We start from the raw sequence: 27753 nt of genomic DNA on the forward strand, positions 1-27753 counted from the left end.
AGAGGAGCCACAGGTACCCATGAGCCTGGAGGCTGGCCAGCTTGTGTTTGGTGTGCTAATAGGCAGTACGGCTAGCAGTCTGTCCCGAGTTTCTTTTGGACCTGACACTCCATAACACAGGGTTTTCCTAAAATAGCAAGTGGTAGGTAACTAGGGCACTATGTGTGCATCTGAGGATGCTGGGATGAGAGCAGGGAAGGAGGTGTGGTGGTGGTGAGTGATTTTTTTTTTGTTTTGTTTTTTTTGAGACAGGGTTTCTCTGTATAGCCCTGGCTGTCCTGGAACTCACTTTGTAGACCAGGCTGGCCTCGAACTCAGAAATCCACCTGCCTCTGCCTCCCGAGTGCTGGGATTAAAGGCGTGCACTATCAGTCCTGGCTTTGTGGTGGTGAGTGATTTTTATCCCAGCACTCGGGAGGTAGGGGCAGGTGGATCTCTGAGTTCAAGGCCAGCCTGGTCTACACGAGTTCCAGCTCCGTCGGCATTACACAGAGAAACCTTGTCTCAAAAGGAAAGGGGAAAAGGAAAAAAAAAAAAAGATGGAAAAGGAGGAGGGAGACAAAAGAGGGATGTCTACCAAAGCTGTTTGGAGACAAAGACCATTGCCTACCTGGCTGTGCTGGGAATTGGTGCTTGCTCTTTGGGAGACAAAAGAGGGATGTCTACCAAAGCTGTTTGGAGACAAAGACCATTGCCTACCTGGCTGTGCTGGGAATTGGTGCTTGCTACATGCAAATGGCTTATGTGGGTGGGATACCACAGAAATTCCTGAGTGTTCCTTCACGGGCATATGTGTGTGCAGGCTACCCTTCATGGAGAGTTTGTTTCTGAGTATCCCTTCATTGGTGTGCATGGGTGGGGACAGGCACCTCTGCCATGGAAGGTTTGGCTCCATGTTCGTATTGACAACTTTCATGTCACACTCCTGCTTAAAGTCGCTCTATAAATGATCTAGATGTTTATCCAATACGCACTTTTTAAGTTCCGGCAACACGGGTTGCTCCCTTCACATCTGGAAGGACTAAAAAGTTATGAGTCAGCACTTTCATGTAGATTAAAACACAGGTGAAAATTGACCCTCCCCTCCCCCTCAGCTCTTCACTTGAGACGCCTGAGGGAAACCACCAGGCAGAATGAGCGAGCTGGAGCAGCTGAGGCAGGAGGCTGAACAGCTTCGGAATCAGATCCAGGTAGGAAATGTGCCCCCTTGTCAGTCATTATATAAAAAAAATCATTCTTGAGGCTAGATGTGGTCAGCCTGAGCAAGCTGAAAGCCAGCCTGAGCTACGTAAGACCCTGTCTAGAGGAAACAGTATGGAAATGGTTAAGTTGTTTTTACTTCTGTAGAATGCTCCCAAAATCATTCCAAACAGCCTCCCTTGCTGGCAAAGGCACAAATGGTTGGTATGCCTAGGGCCGTCGAGATGGCTCAGAGGGTAAAGGTGCTCGCTGCTGAGCCTAATGACCTGGGTTCCATCCCTGGGACCCACATGTAGAAGAAGAGAGCAGACTCCTGAAAACTGTCGTCTGACCTCCACATATGTGCAGTGGTGAGCCTCCCCACACACAAAGTAAAACTTAAAAGACTGATAGAAAGTAGAATGTCTAACGTAGCTGAGAGACAAGTGTAATGACGACTCCTCGTCTAGGAAGGATCGGTGAGAGAAAACAAGAAGGCCACTGGGGGTATAGTGCCAAAACATCTGCCCAGATGAAAATGTTGTAATGACACCCACTGCTGTTTTATGCTAACGGAAAACATTTAGGGATTCTCTTCATGTACTGAGATCGTAGATGCCTGCTGGGATACCTGAGGCAGGTGCTACAGCACGAGGAAACAGCTCAATAGCACTAGGTTGTGCAACAGTAAAAGATAGAGGTGATGTGTTTCTGTCAGTTGAAAGAAGGAACAGATAAACGGAAAACCACTTAGAATGTTCCCCATGGCAGTACAGGCCTGTGGTTGTCATGTTCTGCTAAGGCTTAGGCAGGAGAATCTCGAGTTCAAGGCCAGCCTCATCTACATATTGACTTCTAGGCCTACCTGGTCTACCTCAAAAACAAGCAAAAACGCTACTTAGATCTTTGGGTCATTCTGGTTAGGGAAGGCCTGCAAGCGGCTGTGGGAGCGGCCTGTAGATGAGTCACGAGAAGGTAAGTGACTTGAGAGGCAGCAGTGGGCAGACAGGAGCTTTCAGGAACCAGGGAGCATCAAGGGAATAAAACCAGAAATGAAAGTGCAAGAACAACAGCCTCTCCTCAGCAAGTGGAGGAAGGACAGGGGGCTGTGATTAGCCCAGCAGCTTCCTGCCTCTTCACAGAGAAAAGGCGACAGGAAAACCATTTGCAAGTATCAGTGCAGGGTTTCACTGCTGTGAACAAACCCGTGACCAAGGAGATGCTTTTAAAGAAAAACATTTAACTGGGGCTGGCTTACAGGCTCAGAGGTTCAGTCCCTTGTCATGGTAGGAAGCTTGGCAACATCCAGGCAGACAGGGTGCAGAAGAAGCAGCCAAGAGTTTTACATCATGATCCAAAGGAAGTCAGGAGCTGGACCTCATAAACAGCTAGTAGGAGGCTCTCTTTGCACAGCTTGAGCTCAAGCCTGCCCTAAAGGGATGCACTTGCTCCAACGCCACTCCCTGTCGGCCAAGCATTCAAACACATGAGTCCATGAGGGCCAAACCTATTCAAACCACCACACAAGGAAAACCCCTAATAACTAGAATATAGTTGGGAGGCCCTTGCCAGTATTGATAATTGGCTATTTCAAGACCTGCAGTTCTCACGCTGTGGGTTGCAGTCCCATTGGGGTTGAATGACCCTTTCAGAGGGATTGCCTAAGCCCACCAGAAAACACAGATATTTATGATTCATAACAGTAGCAAAATTGCAGTTATGAAGTAGCAATGAAAATAATTTTATGGTTCATGGTCAACTCAATATGAGGGTCTGTATTAACGGGTCACACCAGTAGGAAGGTGGAGAACCACTGTTCAGGACATAGTGAAAGCAAAGAAGAGTCTGTAAGGAGATGCTGTGGGAAAGAGGCGGTGAAAAAACAAGGAGGGATGAAGAGCAGCCAATAGAAAGTGTCCCCCAGGGACTGAAATCGTGCTCCCTTTAACAGAGGGTTATTTCCTGTACCCAGGGGTGTGGTTTTAGTAGCTAAGCCAGTATTTGGTATGTGCAAAGCTCTGAGCTCCATCCCAACACTAATAATAATAATAAATGATTAATATCTGTACTCTGGAGCTCCACACCTAAGGTGTTTATTAATGGTAACAGGCACAGTTTCTTGAACATAGCATGCTTTTAGTTTTATCTCTCTGAGGCTGGAGACACGACTCAGAAGTTACAAGCACTGGTTGCTGTTCCAGGAGACCCGGGTTCAGTTCCTGGCACCGGTAGATCATAGCTCACAACCGTCTTTAACTCCATTTCCAGGACATCCCTGCCCTCTTTTCCTCTGAAGGCACCAGGCATGCATGCGGTATACAGCCACATTTAGACAGAACACTTCTATACAAAAAACAAGTAAAATTTGAAACAAATTTAAGATGTCAAATTCTTGGAAGTAAACCTGGTAGATCTCCACGACCTCAGATTAGAAAATAGTTGTCATGATCCACACTGCCTGGGGATTGACGTATGTGGGGGACGGAAATATAAAAATGACAGGCATACTCACAGACAAGGCTGTGATCAAGTGGGTTGTGTGGTCCTCAGCAGGCACACCAGCAGCAGCCTGGGAATGGAGCTACTGATCCAGCACCCAGGAGGAGAAGGGTGTGGCCCATCTCAGTAGGAGGTCTCTGTAGGGGAGCCATCTCTGCTGCAGACATCCTGGAGGAGGAAGCTGTAGCTGATAGTTTCCCCACATGCTGGTTTAGGTGAACATCAAGCATTTGTCAACACCCACACTCAGGCCAGGAGAAAGGCTGTAGCAGTCCTCTGACCCTGAGCCAGGGAAGGAGGGCCTTGCCATCACATGGCTTGGAGGCATGGTGTCATTTAAAGCTTTTGTGAGGACCCAAGTTCAGTTCCAGCACTCACATCAGGAGACTCATAACTCACTTATAACTCTAGCTCCTGAGATTTAACACTCTCACCTGGCCTCTGCAGACAATTCAGACACACGCACACACACATGCATGCACGCTCGCACATAAATAAAAATAAAATATATTTAAAAACTCTCATCAAGAAAAGGAAGACCGCTATGATGTAATCAGAGAAAATATTTGAAGATTGTACATCTTGTAACGGTTGGGCATCCAGAATATGTAAAGAACTACTATATCTGGACAAGAGAAAGACAATCTGATGTAAAAGTTGGCAAAAGCTTTGACTAGAGATCATTTCAAAGACATAGAAACACACAGACACACACGTATACACACATAGCACACTCACAGACACAAACAGATATACACAAACTGTGTGCATGGAAAGATTCTTGGTATAAATCCAGACAACAGTGTGATATTCCACAGCTAAGATGGCTGTAACTAAACGCACAGAGCATCATCAGAGTTGGCAGCGGCTCTGAGGTCCTGAGGTCCTGGAGCCCTTGACCAGGAATGTGAAAGTATGCAGAGTGCAGCTGCTCTGAACGGCAGCAGGTCGAAGTCCCAAAGGATTAGAAAACATGGAAACACAGCATCGTGCTTTGTGATAACTGAAAAGTGGGTGCATCTGTGTCCAAAGGTCTCAGCTAACAGATGAAAGGCTGCAAAGTCATCCAGTAGAACTGCCAGCCCTAAAAGGGAGACACTGCTTCATACAGTAACGAGGCTAACACTGAGAACATGCAAAGTAGAGGAATCTGTGTATTATACAAGTTCATTTAAACAAGGAGTCTGATTGGCAAAACCACACAGACGGGATGGAGAGGAGGGATGGAGAAGTTGAGGCATGCAGAGGGAATCAGGTAGATAGTTTCTTTCGGGACAGAGAGACAGACATGGAAGACATGTCCATGACAGAAAAATCAATAGATTGTGTACCTTAAAATGGCTCCCTTTATGTTAGGTATAAAGATGACGTAGTACAGTAAGGGTTAATTTTCAGTAAGTAGAAGCCTGTCCGTCCTGACGATCCCCATCCTAACTTGTCACCACCCTTCTTTGTTCCAGGATGCTCGGAAGGCCTGCAATGATGCCACGCTGGTTCAGGTAAAGAGTCCCCCAGTTCCTGTCAGCAGTTCACATGAAGTATCACAGTATCAGTGCAGTCCAGACCGTTGTTACTGAAGGTGCTGTCCACAAACACACTGCTGAAGTAGAAGTCTGCGGGCAGCACGCACCGTGGAGACGAGACGTGCAGAGTCGTCTCATAGACAATTTTCTTTAAGCACTTTCTGAATCTCTTTGGTATATGCTGATTGAGCTTTTTTTTTTTTTAAATGGGAAAATTTAAGAAGGTTTTGTTGGGTAAATGCTGTTCACTTAATGAAGGATATATGTTTTGCACTATACATGTGTAAAACTGGCTTTCTTTTTTGGTATTTTAAGAATATCAGAATGTTTTTTTGCTCACCGGCCCCATTGTACTTAGGGTCAAACTTTTTGACCTCTGATCTGAGTGCCCTGTACCACCCTCACACTGAGCAGTGTCGGAAGCCACCGTCGGTGTCCCTTGGTGAGATCCCTGTGCCTTGGTTTTTATGACTCGTTGCCCTGAGCCCACCTTCCCATTCTGACTGGTAGCAGGGACACAGGCAGGCTCTAGGCAGATCCAGTGCTCCTCCATTCCCCCAGACCACTGAGTCACAGCAGACCATCCTTGGCTGCCTCACGGCCAGACTTCCCCACAAGCTGAAACTGCCTTTCTTTTCCCATTTTTAAACAATTTTAAAATTTTTGTTAAATTTTGTATGTGTGGGTATTTTGCCTACATCTGTGCACCATGTGCATGTCTGGTGCCCTCAGAGGCCAGAGGAGAGTCAGATCCCCTGGAACTGGATGGCTATGAAGCTAGCTGCCATGTGGGTGCTGGGAATTGAACCTGGGTCCTCTGGGAGAGCAGCTAGTACTCTTAACCAGTGAGCCATCTTTCCAGTTCCATGGCTTTCTTATAGAAAAATTACAAATGTTTTCTTCTGTAGTCATTTATTTCTGGGTTCCCTTTGTGGCTGTCATATTTTTTTCCCGTCAAAATATCGCAAGTACCCATATTTGTGGGTTCACTGACAGCTGGCTATGTGAGCAGGTATCAAATCGGGTAATGAGAGTTTCCAGTGTTTGTCATTGCTGGGTGTTGCAAGATCCAAGCCACCTCTGTTCTAGTTCTGTAGAAACCATTTGATAGGGGGCTGGCAAGATGGCTTCAGGCCAGGTATTGCCACTCAAGCCTGAAGACCCCAGAATTCAGTTCAGTCCCCAGAATTCATGTAAAGTGGAAGGAGAGAATCAGCTCCACACAGTTGTCTTCTGACCTCAACATGCCTGTCTGTCTGTTTGTCTCTTTCTGTCTCTGTCTCTCTCTCTGTCTTTCTCTCTCTCTGTCTTTCTCTCTCTCTCTCTCTCTCACACACACACACACACACACACACACACACACACACACACACACACGCACACACACACGTGCTCGTGCGCGCGTAAAACATTTAAAGCCCTTGCACGCTGTGCACACTGGCATACATTGCAGACAGCTCTGGATGCAGTTCAGCAGCTTGCCCACTCACCTTCCCTCCTTCCTGTCCTCTCTCTTCCTGCTGCAGCTGGAGCTTTGTTAGTTTGGAAGTCTTGTGTGTTGCCTTTAACTCCTCATCTGAAAAACCACCCTCCTACCCAGCAGCCCAAGGGTGACCTCTGTTAATCACAGTTTTCACGAACCAGGCAAACCACAGCAGTTCTGTTACCCTCTCCGTACTAAGTCACCTTTGGGTGCTATGACTTTATTCCTGCTCCTTGTCTGTCAGCATGTCTAAGGCAAAGAGTAACGCCATTGTCACTTTCCAAAGATCACGTCTAATATGGACTCCGTGGGCCGAATACAAATGCGAACAAGGCGCACACTGCGCGGCCACCTCGCTAAGATCTACGCCATGCACTGGGGATATGATTCCAGGTCAGTGGCTGTCACCGCGAAACTCCCACAGAAGTGGTTTTCGTTAAGAACTGTTCTTTGCGTTTCCTTTGTTCATAAAAGTCTTCTTTGTGCAGTTTTGTGGAAAATGCATCAACCGTGAGCTGTTGGTTGCACTGAGAATATCCGTGGGCTCTTCGGAAGTTTAGAGCATGTGTTCAGGTGTCAGATCAAACCCAGAGGCTCCATCTTGCTAAGCAGATGTTAGTCACTGTGTCCTCAGCCTTGAAGTTTACACAGACTTTTAGGGCATGCAAGATGGCTTCCTGGATAAAGGTGTTTGCCTGGCAAGTTGTCCTCTGATTCCACATGTGTTCCCACAAATCGACATATACAATAATAATACTGCTAATAAATACTTTTAGAGTTTCTAATATGAAAAATAAATTTGTTTCTCAAAAAGATCTTTGTCTAGTGACCTATGGAAACTATTTTTAAGTTTTCTTTCTTTGTTCTAGAATTAATGCCTTCCCGGTGAGAAATCACTCAGCACACTTAGAGATGAATACAGGAAGACACTCTTTAAGATAGCACATGTCTTTCTGTCGAATGCTCAGAGTGGGGCTGACCTTGGATAGAAGATTTCACTAACTTAGACACACCTTAGGCTTATGCATCCCACGTATACTGCATCCATAAATCTCTTCAGGTCTGGCCCCAGGTTACTTTGAAGAGTTTAAACAAGTCTGGCCGTTTAGGCAGGTGAGACGGTTACACAGCAAAGATTATACACGTTGCTAAAGTTATTTCATGTAAACCAGTGTACACTTTTTCAAATAGTTGTTACCCAGGGTCCTAGTGCCCGCTTGGCAGAATTATGCTTTTCTCAAGAGAACTGGGGGCCTTTGTGGCATGACAGGACTTCACTTTGGTGGTAACCTTGTGCTGCCCCTTGCTGCCTGTCAGAGGAATGTTCTTTGAGATGAGCCTGGCCTAATGGCTGGTTGTAAATCAGGTTGTCTCCTTTCTGAAGGGAATTGAGCCCCATGGCTGGTCAGCATACCACCCACCTCCGGGGTCCTTTTAGAGGAACATTCCTTTGACTGGATTCTACCTTGTGTGATTTAATGTCTTCTAAGCAGATTAGTAAATCTTTTATAACAGCAGTTCTTTTACGTGTCTCCTACACCATCTTTACAGAGGAGTGTTATGATGTACCTTTTAATATGTCAAAACTATCTTGTCCTGGGAGGGGTTGTTCTTTGTGAGACAGATTATTGCTAAGTAGCTCCAGCTAGCCTCAATATCAAAATCCTCCTGCCTCAGACTCCTCTGAGTGAGAGAGTTACAGGTACGTGTAAACTGATGGCATCCCTGCTCCATGGTATGGTTAACACGAAACGCATCTGGAAGAATCCAAATCGGGAAGAGAGAAGCAGACCGGGCCTGGCCATGAGAGCACAGCAGAGAGATGGGGGTAGGGAGAACACTGGGGAGGGGAGAGGAGGCAGAGAGGAGAGAGACAGAAAGCAGGGAGCTAGGGTTGTGAGAGAATGAGTGGCTGGGAGCAGGAAGTTTAGGGTAGAGGGGGAGGATAGAGGGATTCTGAAATGTGTAGCAGGCACCTGTGGTCCTGAGGGAGCCTGGTGGCCAGCACGTGCTTTGGTACGCTGATAGTCACCACAGAAGGGCATCTGTCCCTTCTGCCTTTTGGAGTTTAGGAAAATGGAGTTTCCTTTGGACCTGACAAGGCATGCTCACCATTCCTAGCCAAAACACAGTCTTACTGTTTATTAATAAATATTAAAATGCCAGTTAAGAAGCAAATGCTTACGTACATCTGTGTCCAAATTATGGATGCTGCTCTAATTTTTCAACTAACTCCACACAGGATTGAGTTACACAAAAGGAGTGTTCTGATTGAATATGTTTTTATTTTTATTTTTATTTTGAGACAGGGTTTCTCTGTATAGTCCTGGCTGTCCTGGGACTCGCTTTGTAGACCAGGCTGCTCTGGACCTCTTAGAGATCTGCCTGCCTCTGCCTTCCAAGTGTTGGGATTAAAGACGCATGCCACCAGACAGGACAGTTCAATACATCATTTAGTTCCACAGCCTAACACGTGCACACCATTATCTATGCTTGTGTGTGTTTGTTAGTCATTTTTATTGCTGTTTCTGAGATTGATATAATCTTGGTCTAAGGCTGGGGAGGGTGTTGAATAGATTAGCATAGTGTATATGCCTCTTAGAGGGGGATAGATAAAATTATATTATTGACAACGAATGAAAAGTTAGGGAAGATTTTTTTTTTTAATTTAAGATAAAAATATTTTGCCCTGGGCCAGCGAGGTGACTCAGTAGGGAAGGCTTTTTGCCACCAGACAGCCTGAATTTGCTCCCCAGTACCCACAAGGTAGAGGGGGAGACTTGGCTCCTCCAAGTTGGCCTTTGAGCTATATACACATAAATATATGTGATTTAAATTTTTAATTGCCTTGTTGCTACCACAGACTTTTAACCCCAAATGTAATTACTGAAGCAATGTTAATGGTTATTTTCTTAAAATGTTTCTCAAGAACAGAGTGTCACCCTGGAATCTGCCTCCTATCTCCATACATTCTACTGAGTAACTGGTAGGTCCCGACGCCTGCCAGCACACATGACTACAGGTGGTTTCCGAGTCTCCCTTGGTCCCTGCAGCCCACCTATGGACCTGGCCTTCTGTAAACATGGTTAGCTCAAAACCTTTGCCTGCAGGTTTTCGTAGTCGTACCTCTTTTGTGTCTTTTTCATTTTATATGCGATGGAAAAGCAAATTCCAGACCAGAACAAAGCTCTAGTGCGAACACAGTCCAGAACTGATAAGGCAGTAAAGCCAGCCTCTGCATCGTCTGCTGCATCGTCTGTTCAAAGCATTTGGCATGGATCATCATGTTTTCAAAAGTTGGGAAAACAGTTTTAGTAAACAGATCTTAATAGAAAAGGTGTTTTTTCTCCTGACGTGTCCTTCAGAGACAAAATGCATAACTAATTAACTCTTTTCCCCCTCAATGTCAAATTGTTCTTATGTTTCTCCTCTAGGCTACTAGTCAGTGCTTCGCAAGATGGAAAATTAATTATTTGGGATAGCTATACGACAAATAAGGTAGAATCTCTTCATCTTTCTCTTTAGTGATCTTGTATTTGTTTACTGCCTAGCAGTTCTTTCTCAGTCAGGGTCCCCTTTCCTGAGATGAATTTATTCTAGATCCAGACCAACTCTTATGATATGTTTACTTTTAATGTTGAACTCTTCTGCTGCAAGAGCAATTTCAGTATGTGTTTGAGTGTCTCTCTTTTCTCTCCTCCCTCCCTCCCTTTCCCCTCCCCCTTTTCTCCCTCCACCTATCTACCTCTCTCGATCTCTTTCTTTCTTTCCTCAGGCTCTTATTTAGCCCAGGCTAACCTTGAACTCACGATGCAGCTGAGGCTAGCCCTCAGCTCTTGGCTCTCCTGCCTCTGCCTTCACACTGCTGAGTTTACAGACATGCAACACCACACCTGGCTTTTGGAGAGTGCCACTTCTTATATAGACAAGAACTTTTCAAATTCCTACTTCCTGGAATGAAACAATAGTGATGTTATTAACAGTTATTGTGGTAGATGGCTTCTGGAAAGTTTTTCCTTGGCTTACTCCCAAGGAAAAGTTGTTTTTCTAGATCACTTAAAAAAAATAGACACATTAAATTTGTTGAGATCTAGTAGTGAGAATCTTGATTTTCTTACTGTACCCAGAGTAAAGAATCTTTGAGTCCTTGATTCAAGTTGCTGAGTAACATTGAAAATTTGGGGGATATATTTTACAAGTCAGATGCATACGTTATAGCAGTAATTGACTGAGCAGCCAAAACCAGTGTTTGGTGAAATGAACAGTCACTTAAGCCCTCTCCCCCTGAAGTGCCTAGCTTAGACTAAGGACCTGGCCTGTGCATGAGCTGCACACTCAGCCTGATTGAGACTTTAAAAGTAACGAAGTTTGTGATCTAACAGGTTTTGTATCCTAATTGGTATTAAGCTAGTCTCGTTCAAATCCATTTTCCTAAAACAAACAAACAAAAACAAAAAAAAGCAAATATACTTTATGATATCACTTTAGGTCAAGAGGAAGCATGGTGGTATCACAGGGTGGGTGGACACTCTGGATGGGGCATCCTTGATAAATCCAACACCTTCTGTTGTTCTGCCCCTCCTGCTTCTAGGTTTGACGACACCATTGTGTTCCCTCTGTGAGATCCTGGCATGTGTGCCCGTTACTACAAGGGCACACACGCAAGCCCCCTTCCGATTGTCTCTGATACTTCTCTGTCCATTCCTTTTTATGGTTCAGTGTTCAGGTGTAGGAGACTCCTCTTTTGAACATTAAACATTAATGTGCTAAGATACGGATTCGTATTTTACATCTAACTCAGTAGGCAAAGGCAGGCAGATCTCGTTGAGTTCAGCATGGTCTACGTAAGTGAATTCCAGGCCAGTGGGGCTATATATTAAGATCGTGTCTCAAAACAAACAAACAAAAACAAAATCTGTATAGCTTTGCTTTTATTTTAAAAATTGGGAGTTGGGTGACACTTGAGAGATGGTTTCAAATGGTTAAAAGATCTTGCTGCTCTTACAGAGAACCTGTTTGGTTCTCAGAACCTGCATCAAGGGCTCACAACCCTCTATATAACTCCAGCCTTAAGAGATCTAATACCTGTGGCTCAGAAGGCACCTGCACTTAAGTACATATTACCACACACAGAGACACATGACTAAAAATAAAAATTGTTCCTAAAAAATACTTCACTTCCATGTGACCTGCCAGCATTGACAGGGGCATCCTGTGTGTCCATGGTGTTCCCAGGTCTCATAGCTTCCTTTGCCCAGTGTGTTTATTCCTACAAGTGTGTGATTTCTAGCAGAGCGTGCCTCATGAGAAGCAAGCTTAGGACTGCATTATGTATTGACGGCCCTTGAAGCCTTTCCCTGTAACATTCCCCGTGCCTCCGTGCATTCTTTGTGTGGTAGATGCACGCCATCCCTCTGAGGTCCTCCTGGGTGATGACCTGTGCCTACGCCCCGTCCGGGAACTACGTTGCCTGTGGAGGCTTGGACAACATCTGCTCCATATACAACCTAAAGACCCGAGAGGGGAATGTGCGGGTGAGCCGAGAACTGCCAGGACACACAGGTGAGTGACTTAATGTCCTTCTCAGCCTTCTCCCTTCCTGATCAAGGATACAGGCAGATTGTGTCCATTCTGGTGGCTCGAGGAAGAGGAAGCAGAAATTAGTGATTTTAAAAGGCAGTGACTCTCTCAGAGTCACGTGGTGATGGTTGTTCCTTGCTGTAGTTTGGGGCTGGGGATTCCATTTGGGGCCTTGAGCTCTCTGAGCTGGCTTTCTCCATTGGAGGTGTCCTCCTACCCTGGGATTGCTTTCTTTCTGTTATAGCTATACTGTGTTATAAACATGATACATTTGCTACCCCAAAGATCCAAACATTCACCAAAAAATGTGAAGAAAGCAGATCCGGCTCCCTGCACTTTCTGCTGCCCTGGAGTGAGAGGTTCAGGATCATACAGACTGTGCTGGGGTTCCTTAATGTCACCACAAGCGCTGTCCCTGCCGCTGCACTTCGTTCCCAGGCCATGTTATTTAGGAAGCGTCTGTCGTTTGCATCCATTCTATCTGTGGTTACAGAGGCTTAGAATAGTGTCTCCCTGCCACTGTCAGGCTCTGAGATGGATTTGAATCGTGCAAACGCAGCATTTTCCAGAAAGCCTTCACAGTATTGTTAGGGTCTTCTCCAAGGCTGGGCCTATTCTGCCACGGGTTAGAGGTACAGCCTCCCTTAGGTGTTTCCAACCTGCAGCCTACACGCTGTCATAAACATACCAAAAATAAAGCCTCATTTTGTCCTAATTTTTAAAACTTCAATTGCGTGGTTCTGAAGCATGAATTTTGAGGATGGCGGGGTTGTGTCACAGTGCCACAGTTAAACACACCTGGCTGCGATTAGGCTGCCATACTTACATGGTCACTTTGAGTGGCCAGTGTCTGATACAGTGAGTACCACAGAAGAGTGTGAAAAAATGTAGTCACAGGCAGCAAGGCCTTGGGCTGGTTAAAGCGGAGCTGTGTGTCCCAGGGATGAGGCTCTGCGGCCTGAGCTTATGGATTTTGTCCCATTTGGTGTCACTGGGTCAGAGATGACCTGACATTTGCTGCTCTCTGCTGCAGGCTACTTGTCCTGCTGCCGATTCTTAGGCGATGGACAAATCATTACAAGCTCGGGAGACGCGACTTGGTAAGTGTATTCAAAGGAAACCTGACTTCTTGGGTACAGCCACGGGGAGAGGCGGTCATTTGTGTCTGTGTTTGTGTTAATCACAGTGCTCTGTGGGACATCGAGACCGGACAGCAGACTACGACCTTCACAGGACACTCGGGTGACGTGATGAGCCTCTCACTGAGTCCTGACTTGAAGACCTTTGTGTCTGGTGCTTGTGATGCATCCTCAAAGCTGTGGGATATCCGAGATGGGATGTGTAGACAGTCTTTCACCGGACACATCTCAGACATCAACGCTGTCAGTGTAAGCGCATGTTTGTTTGTTTGTTGTTTGTGGGGCAGGGTCTTATGAGGCCCAGGATGGCCTCTAACTTCCTTTTTATTTTTTTAAGATTTATTTATTTATTTATTATATGTAATTACACTGTAGCTGTCTTCAGACACTCCAGAAGAGGGAGTCAGATCTCGTTACGGATGGTTGTGAGCCACCATGTGGTTGCTGGGATTTGAACTCCAGACCTTCGGAAGAGCAGTCAGGTGCTCTTACCCACTGAGCCATGTCACCAGCCCGGCCTCTAACTTCCTATGTAGCTGAAAATAACCTTGAACTCCTGATTCTCCTGATCTGGCTGCTTCTACCTCTCAAAAATTTACACTGTCTGAAGTGCTGAACATGGCACCATTATGACAAATTGATTGCCTGGATTCTTATAACCAGTGTGTGCGCTTACAACACCAAGTCCCCCAAGTACTAGGACTTGGTTTTTAATTCCGAGTGCTTGTTTTTGGACAAGATCTAAACTTTATTCCCACAGTGAGTGAGGACGTGTGGTCGTTAGTGAGCAGGCGGCCTCAGAGGTGCTTACCGTGTTTAGATGAAAAGTTAACCTGTATTAAGAGCAACCTGCAGGGGTGCAGTAAGAAAGGGTGCTGCTCTCTGTGGAGTCTGGCATTTGGAGACAGCCAAAGTGTGTGTCAGCGCTTCAGAGTCCAAGCCCTCCTGGCCTTCCTGACAGGGCTAGAGCTGCTTCGGCGGAGAACGCTGTGGAGACTAAATGAATTGTGTATTCGAAGCACAGAAAATACTGGGGATTATAAGAGTTACTTTAGTGTGTGTCTGTGCCTGTGGCTACGCATGACCATGTATGTATGTGCTATGGAGGCCAAAAAGTGGACATCCACTATCTCCTTGTTTTATTTCCTCCTTTGTGTGTGTGGGGGGGAGGGGCGGGGGGAGAAGAAAGAGAGTGATGCAGTGTCTCATTAGTCCTGGCCAGCCTGGGACCTAACATTTGAGTGCATCTGAACAGATGTGTGTAGGTCCCCTTGAAGGCCACATGAGGGCATCAAATCCCCTGGAGCTAGAGTTAGAGTTGACTGTCAACTGCTCGATGTGGGTGCTGGATACTGACCCGTAGTCCTCTGTAACAGCAGCTAGTGCTCTAAGTTTTAAAAACCAGGAACAAATGTTAAATTTTATCTGCTTTCCCTTTATCTATTGAAATGTGTAGTTTCTTTTCTCTCCACTCACCTTCCCACCCTACCTGCCACCAGGGTCTGTGTCTGTCTGTGTGCTACTGAGAATTGAACCCAGGCCCTCAGGAATGTTAGGCAGATGCTTATGGTTGCCTGTTTGTTCATTTCTTTTTGCTTTGCTAAAAGTGAATTTGTTTCTTACTACTATCATTGATTTAGATTTTGCACGTGAGTGATATCCGATACATATGCACCGTATGCACATCATATGTATGTGTAGGCATGCAGAGGCCAGAACGAGATCAGGTGCCCTGTTCCATTACTGACTACCTAATTACTATAAGACAGGTCTCACTGAACTGGAAGCTTGGATGAACTGGTTCATCAGCAACTTCTCAGGATCATGTGCCTTTCTCTGCCCATCATGCTGGGGTTATAAACACACTCAGCCATGTCCAGCTTGTGATAGGGAGGCTGGGGTTCATACTCAGTGTCCTGAAACCCTCATGTTCTCATGTGTGCACTTTGTCCCATCCCCACAATAGTAAATTTATAGACATTGTTAAAGTAACTTTATTCACCTGATGTAATTGTCTGGGACATTTAACTACCTCCATCTCCTAACCTAGTCCTGGAAGCTTCTAGCCTCCATACAATCTTATCTAGGCCTAGAATGTTTTCTGCCTCTGCCACTTACTGCTAAATAAGCTCATCGTTTCCTAGTTCTTTCTGATCCCTGGTTCAACTTAGCCATTCTAGCTCAAACTCCTCTCCATGCTGACTGATTCAAACTGGCTTCTTTCATCTCCTGACTGAATTGTTCTGCTTGGTCTCATACTAACTTTGGCAATATGTCCTAATCGTCTGGCTCCTCATTCTCTGGCTGGATTTGTCTTCACCTGAGTCTAGCTTGTTCTCTCTCTGCACAACTGTCCCAGTAAAACTGCAGCCCTCCCCCTAACTCTGCATTGATCGCATAGCAATGAACTCTGCATAGCTTCTCTTTTCTCTCTCCTCCTGAGAATTTGGCACATCCTATTCTGTCAGATTTTTCTCTGATTTGTCACTTTGTCTGGCTCTCACTTTCAGACGTGGGTGCTTCCTTCTACAAAAGTAATTTTACCTTCCTTGTTTAGGATGAAAGGTGTATAGTTAGGGTGTGTCTGTATTTCAGCTGGAGTAGCCATGTTGCTGGATTAAAATTCCTATGTCCTCATATTTAGTTTTGTTTGCTTTTGGGGATGAGACATTAAGCACTGTCTTTGTTAAGCTATTAGTACACACTGAGGCCCCCTTTTGAAATGAAATAATTGAAAGAAAAATATTACAGAAGCAGGCTAGGCCACAGTGCCCAAGCCTTAGTTCCCTGCACGTTAGAGACAGAGGCAGGAGAATTACTACACAGAGGCTGTCTGGGCTACATAGTGAAACTTGGCCTTCAAACAGTGAAGAATGGAGCCAGGCAGTGATGGCACACACCTTTGATTCCAGTACTTTGAAGGCAGAGGTAGGTAAATCTCTGAGTTCAAGGACAGCCTGGGCTACACAGAGTAACCCTGTCTCAAACAAAACAAAAGACAAAAAGCTCAGAGTGGGCCTGGAGAGATGTGATAGATAGTAGGAAGTGACCAGCACCCCCTACAGAGGGACATAGGCAGTAAGTGCTTACCTCGTTGTAACCACAGTACCACATGAGACACACAGTAGGGAGAAGGAAGAATTTATGGTTAGTGGTCCTGGGTACTGCAATATTTCCTACTTGCAGTGAAAAAGCCAAGTTCACTAAGAGTTGCTTCAGCCATTTCATAAACTTGCTAATCTAGTGGAACTGCTGCCCTTCAGGGCCCTGCTCGTGGGACACTGTCTGCCTGTGCTTACTAACAAGATGGAAGTAACACTGCCTATGTAGTAACACCTTCCCCATCTTCCACTGTGTAGTCAGATCTAAAGCTGATAGAAGATGTGCTACATAGCTGAAAAATATTGCTGCTACACACTTGTGTTCAATAATTTGAAATCCATATGATTGAACCATCTATAGCCATCAAACAGCTTACATATTTTAGAACCTAAGGGTAGGTGATGACAGTATTAAACTATTCATTATTGAAATGTTAGTAATATTTTCAAACCCAGCAGTTCAAGTTAGTGGCACAGCACTTGCTTAGCATACATGCAGAGCAGGGCTAATACCCTCCACAGAAGAAGAACACAAGGCTGTTGAGAGGATCTTAGAGAATGACGTAGCAGAAGATCAATAGAAGAATTAACAACTGGACAGCTGCTTAAGTATTAATAAAATTAAGCAAAAGCCCTACTTTGAAGGCTGTTTATCAAATAGACTCCAGATGGATAAGGTTAATGTCTTAGGGTTTTACTGCTATGAACAGACACCATGACCAAGGCAACTCTTAAAAAGGACTTCTCCACTTCAAACAGGCAATATCCCTGAAAGGCTCCAGGACCCAGGACCACTGGCCACAAAATCTTTAATTGGGCCTGGCTTACAGGTTCAGAGGTTCATTCCATTATCGTCAAGGCAGGAACATGGCAGCATCCAGGCAGGAATGGTGCAGGAGGAGCTGAGAGTTACACATCTTCATCTGCAGGCTGCTAGCAGAATACTGGCTCCCAGGCAGCTAGGATGAGGATAGCCCACACCAACAGTGACACACTTACTCAAACAGGGCCATACCTTCTAATAGTGCCACTCCTTGGGCCAGTCATACACAAACCATCACAGTTAATATAGGAAATTAAACGAACTAAAATAATTACAGGGTGTTCATTAAAAGTGATGAAGGATCTAGGGAGATGGCGTAGTTGGTGTTCACCGTGCAGGTATGAAGACCTGACTTTAAAAAAGTTGGTGTGGTGGCACTGAGTTTTGTAAATCCCAGCAATGGGGGAGGAGAGACAGGAGGACCAAGGCTTGCTCTGCAGATCCAGGTCCAGTGAGAAACCCTGTCTAAACAGCAACAATAAACACAAAATAGAGAATGAAGAAAACACCTGATGTTGACCTCTGGCTTCACTGGGCCCATGGACGTACATACACGGGTAAAGTAGGTAATGAGAGAGAGCTGGGTGTGGTGCCACAAGCCTGGATTCTCAACGCTCAGGAGGTAGAGACAGGAGGACCCCAAGTTCAAGGCTGTCCTATTCTGAGTTAAAGGTCAGCGTGGAATATAGGAAGGAGTTCCTGCCTCAAAAACAAACACATTAATGATGGAAGTATAGAAGTGAGAGCTAAGCAAACCTGAGTGTAAAACCGTAAAACTGCTGTATGGGTTTTCTGAAGCAAGCAGTATTAATGATAAATAGGTCGCATTTGTAGCAAATAAAACCAGTTTACAGCCATTCTGTTACTGACAGCAGTGGCTCAATTGCAGAAAATGTAACTATCACGAGAAAGCCATTCCCAGAAAGTACAAATGCGCTTTTCCTCTGTGGAAAGACACGCTGACTAGGGCTGCACCAAAAATAGATGCGCGCCAGTCACACCTGGGGCTCTCCTGCTCACTTCATATCCAGTCTATGTGGGAGCTGTATATTTTCTCTTTTTCACATGTGTACATATGTGTGATGTGTGTGTACATATCTGTGCATGTGTAAATACCTGTGTGTAGGCAGAGGCTAATGCTGGGTGTCTTCCTTGGTCACTCTTCACCTTATTTCAATGAGTCAGGGTCTCTCAGTTGAACCCAGAGTTCACCTATAACTAGTCTAGCTAGCTCAGCTTTCTCCAGAGAGCCCGTCTCTGCCACCCAAATGCTAAAGTACAGGCCAGCCTCCACACATAGCCAGCATTTACGTGGGTGCTGAGCTCCAGACTCTAGTCTTCATAGGCACACAGTGGGTGCTTCATCTGCCGAGTCATCTCCCTGGCTCCACTGTTCTTTATTTTCTAAAAATCTTTCCAATTTACTTTTCATAACGGGATTCTGGAATATTTACACAAACACCCTATAAACATTAATACTTAACTTATGAGCAACATGGGGATTTTTGGCCTGCTCTGTTTCTGACTTGTATGCAGGAACCTCTTCTTATGCATCCAGGTAGCTCCTCGTCCTGGGAGGCCACTGCTTATCTTAGTTTAGACATGCAACCCATACCTGCTGACATAGTGCAGGGCATCCCCCTACACCTGACTCCTGAGTGGCTGGCACATAGAAACAGTGGCCTGAAAAGTTTTGATAAGACAGGTGGAGGAACATGGCAGGGCTATTAACACGGTGTGCTGAGCAATGGACCATGCATTCTGCATATGCCATTCGTTCCTAACTCTTAAACTAAGATTAAAGGCTAAAGCCCAGAAATATATATAATCATGTGTATACACACACACATATATGTCTTAGTCAAGGTGTGATGGTTCATTCCTGTAATCCCAGCACTTAGGAGCCAAAGCAGGAGCGTTGTGAGTTCTGGGCCAGCTTGAGCTACATGGTGAGAGCCTGTCTCACATAAAAAGCAACAAACTTAGCAGTCACTGACATGGGAAGAAGCAAGGTTCGACTTTAAGCATGCCATATCTCACCTCCTACCGCAGGTGCCCAGCCTCCATGTTCTCTGGATGCATCTGTTCTGGTGTAGCTCGGCCTCACCACACCCACCTTGCCAGGTGCCCCGCCTCCATGGTTTTTGTGTCCTCCTTTCTTCTTTCTTTCCAGTTCTTCCCGAGTGGATATGCCTTTGCCACTGGTTCTGATGATGCCACCTGCCGACTCTTTGACCTCCGTGCAGACCAGGAGCTCCTGCTATACTCTCATGACAATATCATCTGTGGCATCACTTCTGTGGCCTTCTCAAAGAGTGGGCGCCTCCTGCTAGCAGGCTATGATGACTTCAACTGCAGTGTGTGGGATGCTCTGAAAGGAGGCCGGTCAGGTGAGTGGTGCGGCCAAGACAGGCTCTGTTTTGAGGAAGCTTACAGAGGCTCCCTCCACACACTGATGCCTCTTGGGCATCTTGGAGCTTTCAAAATGGCAGCTGGGTGGCTCTCCTTCATAGTCATTACCTTCGATAGTAGTTGAATCATATACCCTACTGAAGAATGGCATTAGGGCCTATAGTGATAAATTTAGAGGTCAAGAACCATAAGTCTAAGTCAGTGCCATCTTTCACAAGTCAGTCTTCTCACATCCTGGTTTTGTTTGCTTATTTATTATTCCGAGACAGGCTCTTACACTGTTAAGTGCCTGGAACTCACTGTGAAACCCAGGCTGGCCTTCAGCTCCACCTAACCCTGCCTTAGCCTTCCAGATGCTGGGATTGCTGGCGAATGCCGCCATCATGCCAGGCTAAGCCATCGGTCTCTAACCTGACCGGGATCGTGGTTTCTGCTGTGGCCAATTCTCTTGAGGCTGACCCTGAGGACAAGACAGTCTCCCTTCCACACCTTAGCTGGAATCCAGGTCCCAGTTAAAAGGCAACACAGCAACCACACAGGGATGGAATTAAGTGGAGTAATTTTTAACTAAAATAATTTAAAATTATACTCTAGGAATCAAGTGGCTATATGTGGTTTGTTCTGTAACACAGCAAACATATTTTCTGTACCCCATGATAAAATGATAGGGTATAGTGGTAATCCTAACATTTGGAAGAGAGAGACAGGAGGATGACAAGTTTGAGGCCAGCCTCATCAAGACCCCATCTCAAAACAAATTTTAAATGGCACACCTGTATTACTGCCTTTATTATTATTAATTATTTATTCATTTTTACATGCATACCTCTACTCTGAACATCTCCCCTGAGCTCCCCAGTACTATTCAGGACTGATTCAAGAGGAGAGCTGGGCTCAGCGCTTAGCGAGTCAACTCTGTTTTCCATTTTCTCCAGTCTCAACTGTGTTTTTCTCCCAGTCAGGAGATAAGTTAGCAGCCCCCAAGAGTAAATCTCTAGTCTTATGCTAGCCTAGTATGGTTGGTCGTGTGACTCGTATCATGGAAGGAGAGCAGACTGGCAGATGTCACCTCTACTGGTCACCACTTGCTAATGCAGCCCTATTTTGACATACTTGCCCCTGCTTAGTCCCAGAGACCCTGTTTCCACCACTGAGGACTCCCGGATGTCCCTGTCACCACCCTGTAGCTTACAGCTCTGTTGCTGTCTCCTGTCTCTTTTGCTCAATCCCCACTTTTAGAACCCATCAGAGTTCTTGGGTTCCACACATACAGGCTCCCAGCACTCCCAGGAATAATTTTCTGCAGCGTGTTATCAAACTGTAGCATCCAGAGTGTTATACTTTGCAAGTAGATCTTTGAAAATTATCTGTTGCCCCATCTCAATGACTCCATAAGGTATTTTGTGTTTGTTAACTCAGTCCGTTAGTACCCATAGGTATAACTGATTAGGGCTATAGGATATGTCCGACTTTCATGAGAACAGAGAGAAAGCTACGTAAGAGAGAGAGAGCAGTGTAGGAGGAAAGAAGCAGTTTTACAGAGAGAGTTTTACAGAGACAGGTTGAAGAGAGAACAAGCTAGACACGGGTGAGGACAGGAGGAGCCAGAAGACTAGAACACATTTCCAGAGTTAGAACGAGGTCAAACAGAGCAATTCAGGAGAAGCCAGATTGAATCAGCCAGCTTGAAGAGGAGTTTGAGCCCAAACAGCTGAGTTGAACAGCCAGTCACAGATCAGAAAGAACAAGAAAGGGTGAGCTTACTCAGCAGCAAGTCTCAGAGGCAGAAACCAATTCTAGACGGAGCAAAGATTGTATGGAGGCTAGACTTCCAGGACTAGGCCTATGTTAGCAGACGGAGGCAGTGAGCATCAGAGACAATAAATTTCTCAGGCAAATAAAAATACTGGTTCACGAGTGGACTATCAGGAGCTCACTGTGATGTGGGGTTGCCTTTACATGACGACTTCCTAGATAGAGAAGTTACTAAGCACCAGGTGCCACCCCTGCTCTTGTAGGGAGAAATGCGAAGATAGGGATTTGAAGATGATTTCTGGCTGGGTACCGAGGTCAAGATCAGCCTGGACTATGTGAGACCCTGTCTTCAATTTTTTTTTTTAACACTGACTTTTAAAATTTTGAAAACACAAACAGATGTTCACAAATGATGTAAAGCATTCCAATAGCTTGTGGTGTGTCCATATGCTGGACTTGGCCCTAGCCGTAATCTTCCCAGAATGTCTGCTTTTTTGATCACCATCTGCATCATAATGCAGAACTTTTTTTGCAGTTCTAAAACTCGTTTTAACTCTATTGATCTTTCTTTGTAGGTGTCCTTGCTGGTCATGACAACCGTGTTAGCTGCTTAGGTGTGACTGATGACGGCATGGCTGTGGCCACTGGCTCCTGGGACAGTTTTCTTAGAATCTGGAATTGAGTACCATATTTTCTGTTCTCCAATGATATCTGGAGAAATCCATGTTACAGCCTATAGCTGTGAGGAAAAAAAAACCCTCGACCTTCTATTTGCAGATGAAGTTTTTCTATTGAGGTGACTATTTATAGCAGCGTTCAATAAGCTGTAGTTTATTGAAACTGTTGTGACATAAATGGTGGTCAGAGAAACAATCAAGATTAAGATCCCTTGCTGTGGTCAAAGGCCAGGGTATTCATTGAGTGGTCGTCTTGACTTGAACCTGACAAATTCTTGCTTGTGCTAATTGTTTTTCTGTAGATTAGAGTGCACACTTTATAGCAGACAACCATTTGTGTTTGCCATTTTAAGGACTACCATTGAACTTTGTATATATATAAGAAATGCCACATTTTTAAAGTGTTGTCATTGGAAGAACAAGGAAGGGCCTGTGATAGACAGAAGTGATGCTGTAGATTATGTGCTGCCTGAAGGAAGTCCCCTTGGACTGTGACATCGCATTTTAATCTGAAAGTCCAACTGCTTCGTGGTTAGGTGGCTAAGAGGTGAGGTGGTTCTGAGGGACCCAGTGGCTGTTCATGCATTCTTTGCCATTCTAGGGATTTAAGTAAGTGCTCATTTTCAGTCCTTTGAGGGGACAGGTGATATGAAGGCCAGGGGGTAAAGATTTCACTTTGACATAGGGTACACCCTGAAGAAATGTCATTACAGTTTATTACATTAGAAACCAATAGACACTGGTATGTGGTTTTTGGTATTTTAAGAAGCTCAGCCATTTGAAACATTGGACCTTGCTGTTAATTTTGCCTTCTGAAACGAAGTTTGTAGAAAGTACTAGTATTTGAGAAGTCTGACAAAAACCTGACTTGTCTCTGCATCTGGAGACACTTGCCTGGTATTCTCTGTAATGAGAGGAAACAGTGTCTCACCTTCTAACATTTTTGAGAAGTGTAAACTCATCCATTCAACTGGCACAAATATATGTATGATTTATATGTCACACATACATATGTATATATATACACACACACATATACACATATATATGATGGCTTTGTGAATTCTGTGTAATGTAAAATCTATGTAATGTAAAAACAGGTATAAACTATTTGTACCCTTGAACTTTTACTTTTCCATTTTTGTGGTGCTGCCGAAATCTAGGCCTTGTGCCACTAGCCAAGTGCTGTACTTAGTACATCCCTAGCTCCTCAGATCCAAGCTTTCTGCTGCCGTGTAGTACTGTTCTCCGTAGCATGATGTAGTCAAGGAGCTTACTGCAAAACTAGTCTAGAGTTGGCCACTCCTGGAGCCTAAAACATTGTTTCAAAGGGGCTCAGCTGGCAGCAAAGATGCGCCGACTGTTCAGTAGTGTCTGTCACTGGGATGTCCCGCCTCCTAACGGAACAGACAGCTCTCCTCTTCAGTTTTCTCCTGTAGATTCAAATGATTGACAGTAACAGACGGTTATGTCTTGCTGGTGCTGTCTCCTTGGGTTACTTGGATGTATGCAAGCACACTGTAAAGCTGCTGTCTAGCAGTATCTGTGTTAAAGCTGATCACCTGTAACTGTAACCTTAATACTTCCAAACTGAACCTGTGAGTTTTCATCCTTGTACTGTGAATGTGCCCATGTACATAACAGCTGTGAGCAGACCAGCATCCCTTTTGTTTATGAAAATCAATTATCTTAATACAGTGGGAAGAGCCTTCGCCCACACAGCTCTAGGGTCCGACCTGACCAGGGCAGAAAGGGAATGAAAAACAGACACAGGAAAGCTGGGGTTGGGTAGACTGGACACTGATGGAGAAACCAGCACCCAGAAAGTCAGAGTTTATTCCATGGAGAAGCACAAAGAGGCAGTGCTGTTGTATACAGATAAAAAAAGGAGGAATACTGCTGGATCAAGGAGACAGGTTTAGCCAATCTCTTCAAGAGCAGTCCCTATATGTAGGGAAGCAATCCTCAGGCTGTAAATATCCGGATGGGGGTCAGGGAGCTAAGGTACACATGTTCTACACATACCATCAACACTCATGCTCAACCCAGGAGGACTCTGCCATTCTCGTGGGTCTAAGGTAAGGGTCCGTGATATGGCAGTCACTCTGGATGTCCTCTGCTCCCTACAGGATAGAGGTGAACTGAGATACAGTATTGACGAGAAACAGACCATCAATGGCAGGTGTGAATGTGTACCTTAATCCTTAATTTGCGGGACCCCTTTGCTCTTGTCTATTTGTGCAATACGGAGTGCTCTCAAATAGGGCACAAAAAGAAAAACTGACAGTGCTGAATGAAGTCTAGCCTTCCTTGTATTTCTGCCCAGAAAGTGTTCTATTGCTGTGTTGTATCTGCAGCCTGCCCACCCAAGCCAGAGCTGAAGCGCATGAGGATCCTGATCATCCCAGAAGGGTGTGTGTCTGCTGTGTGGCTCAGAATTCATCCTAAAACCTCGCTCAAAACAGCATTTCTATTAGGTATAAAGGGGGCTTAGTCTGGGGTAGAGTGCTTGCAACGCAAGGCCCTGGGTTCAGTTCCTAGCTCTGTGTGTGTGTATGTGTGTATAGTCATACTAAAAGAATTCTATGGTCGTAAATATTTTTAAATGTTACTTACGGCTGGAGAGATAGTCAGCAGCAGTTAAAAAGAGGTGTCACTCTTGCAGAAGACCGGGGTTTGATTCCCAGCACCCACATGGCAGCTCAAACTGTCTGTTGCTTCAGTCCCGGGATATTTGACTTCCTCACCCAAATACATCCATGCAGGCAAAACATCCACACACTTAAAATGGTTTAAAAGGAAGCTCCTTTGTTAATAAAAGTCTGCATGGAACAGAACTTGAAGGTTTCCCTTAATATGTATCTGGAGAGAGACCATGATGGCCGTGTGGCTAACTGCACACAGCACCAACTGCTGACAAGAAATTGCTTTCTTATGGTTGGTGTCTTTAGGGTTTCTCTGCAGTTTCTGCTGTGGTTAAATACATTGGCTTGCTGGAGAGTTCCTGAAATTAGCCTGCATAATGTGCCTTAGCAGGTTGATGCATAACATCAGAGAAAAGTCGTCCTTCAGATTGGCAAGATTTGTAACATTTTTGCTGTGACTCCTGCCCTGGCCTCGAGCTTGGTCTACAGGCAGATGCCAGTATGCCACTCTGCCTAAGTATACTGTAGTATTGTAAAGGCACAAGTTCTTTCCTAAAACAATGTGACCACCATTTGGTTGAGTGAACACCCCAAAATGCTGTTCAGCAAAGACATCTCTATCTCCCTTAAGATGAACAAGCTTCATCTTGGCAGCTGTGATATATCCCAGGTCCCTTTCTAGCAAATACTTTTAAGTCATGTACTGTATTGAATCACAAACTCATGAAAGCAAAATGTTGGGGCCTGTCACTTCAAGAGCAAAAGTCTAAAGTGGCTGTCATTTAATGGCACAATGTTTCTGGAATGCTAAGGAATTTTAACCTATTAAAGGAGAAATGAAGATAGGTGTGGCAATGCATGCTTGTTATCCTTCACCTGGGAGGCTGACACAGTGCAGAGCTGAGGCCAGCCCGTCAGGGCTATCAGATGGGAACTTTATCCCAGAGGCTGGGGGGACAGCTCAGTAGTCAAGCCTGCTTAGTATTATTGCACAGGACCTGAGTTTAGTTCCCATTTCAGGTGGCTAACAACTGCCTTTAACTTCAAGGGAGCCAAAGCCCTCCTCAGGCACCTGTACACACATAGTTTAAAAAGAATCCTTTTCTTTTAAAAGGAAAAAAACCCTTTATTTTAATAAAAAGTAATTTTATTGCTGAAAGTACTCTCTAATCTTGTTGCTGTTTTAGACTTAGTAGTAAAACTTAAGACATCATTTCAGAAGTGAAACCATCCAGGGAAATTACCTGGATATGAACATCTTAGACTTTGAACTGCAATGTGCTTTGTTACTGACTAGCTTAGGAAAAGCTGAATACGCAATCCCCTTAGATAGGCCTGTCATCATTTCATAGGGAGCATACTTTTAGAATCTGCACATCACACGAGGCTTGTACAAATCCTTACATACTGTGTTCAGGTGCTGATTCTCTGGCCACAGTGGAAAGCATACCATTGTAAAATGGCATCTTGGCCAGTTAGAAATGTAAAAGCCACCCACCAGCGAGTGTCCTTTATAGGGAGACTGTCTTAAATGAGACTGTGGAAAGTGAAGCACACAGCTGACTCACTTCTGCTTCTCATTTGTTACAACAGGTACTCAACAGATGTCTACCCCCAAACTAAATAGCTGGTTTTGTAAAGCAGGTGTAACAATGTAGCATTATGAGAAAAATACTTGTGTCAACTAGTATGAAATGTAGCCAACAGACTCTTCCATAGCAACTCCGGAAAACTCTGACTTCAGTGCTTCAGCAGCAGGGTGTCCCGTCCTTTTCTGTCTTTATGCAATTGTGCTCTAGAGTATTATTGTCTCACCTAAGGCACAAGATAGCCCACACCTCAAGTGTGCCTTTAAGCCAGTTTGAGTATTTCTCTATGGGGTATCTTGGAGGCATTTTTCTCCTCCTAAAATAAGTTTCAACACATGAAACCAACTGACTGAATGCCAGCCATGCCTAAAGCTTAACTATAGAAGCGGGGACTTATGCCATGGTTCACAGTATTCTGAGGCATGACAGGCACACCCCTCTATCTGTACATTGGCTTGTGAAATACTGTTGCAGCAAGCTCATACTGTAATCAATAAAGTGCTTTTCACCATGACTCACTGTACCTTGTTTTAAGTCAAATTTTAGTAAGATTTAAAAAGTTACGCCCTGGAACTAAACTCAGGTCCAGTACTTTAGTGGTCAGCTCTGCTTCCTCTGTTTAAATACTGATCTTCCTTCTCTTCCTCCTGCTGCTGCTGCTCCTCCTCCTTTTCCTCCCCCTTCATAAAAAAGGTCAGTAAGGGAGAGACTGAGGATTACTGATCCAAAGCTAGCTTTTACTTTATTGTTAAAAGGTACAGATTTCTCATTTATAAGTAAATCATTCCTGTGGGGCACAGGAGCCAGGTTTATAATTCTAGTACTTGGGAGATTGATAGAAGCAGGAGGATCCCAAGTTTGAGGCTAGCTTTGCCTACATGATAAGACCCTGCCTCAAAAGAAACACCCTTCTCCTGTAGCTCCCTTAGGATAATTTAGTTCTATTCTTAAAAGTCAAAAGTCTTTAAAATACCATAGATTTTTCATTTTTTTTTAAAAAAATGTCCATTTTTTTTTTTAGATTTATTTATTTTATGTATGTGAGTACACTGTAGCTATCTTCAGACACACCAGAAGAGGGCATTGGATCCCATTACAGATGGTTGTGAGTCACCATGTGGTTGCTGGGAATTAAACTCAGGACCTCTGGAAGGGCAGCCAGTGCTCTTAACCTCTGAGCCATCTCTCCAGCCCAATCACATAATATTTTTAAATACTTGTATTATCACATTGCAGTTTTAAGATTAACAATTAAGATTTGAAGTTTGTATTCCAGGACCTAGGAGGCAGAAACAGGTGGATCTCTTTAAGGTTGAGAGCCCACCCTGATCTACAGAGCAAGTTCCAG

General features: G+C 44.8%; 1 protein-coding gene across 3 annotated transcripts in view; it reads left to right on the plus strand.

Moving 5' to 3' along the window:
• The window catches only part of Gnb4 (G protein subunit beta 4), a 38091-nt gene extending 11183 nt beyond the window's left edge, over positions 1–26908 (plus strand). For 2 of the 3 annotated variants that reach the window (XM_029475417.2, XM_021157914.3), the window contains exons 2-10: positions 1095–1190; positions 5139–5177; positions 6971–7077; positions 10119–10182; positions 12084–12246; positions 13298–13364; positions 13451–13652; positions 19501–19717; positions 22070–26908. In XM_029475417.2, the coding sequence (XP_029331277.1) occupies positions 1134–1190; positions 5139–5177; positions 6971–7077; positions 10119–10182; positions 12084–12246; positions 13298–13364; positions 13451–13652; positions 19501–19717; positions 22070–22176 (1023 nt within the window). In that variant the 5' untranslated portion in view covers positions 1095–1133 and the 3' untranslated portion in view covers positions 22177–26908. Of the gene's footprint in view, positions 1–1094; positions 1191–5138; positions 5178–6970; positions 7078–10118; positions 10183–12083; positions 12247–13297; positions 13365–13450; positions 13653–19500; positions 19718–22069 lie in introns of those variants that run through there. The other variant, XM_029475418.1, reaches the window with a different exon arrangement.
• The last annotated feature ends 845 nt before the right edge of the window (positions 26909–27753 follow it).

Source organism: Mus caroli, unplaced genomic scaffold (assembly GCF_978045245.1).
Source record: "Mus caroli unplaced genomic scaffold, Mus_caroli_1 scaffold_3, whole genome shotgun sequence".
NCBI classification, from domain to species: domain Eukaryota; kingdom Metazoa; phylum Chordata; class Mammalia; order Rodentia; family Muridae; genus Mus; species Mus caroli.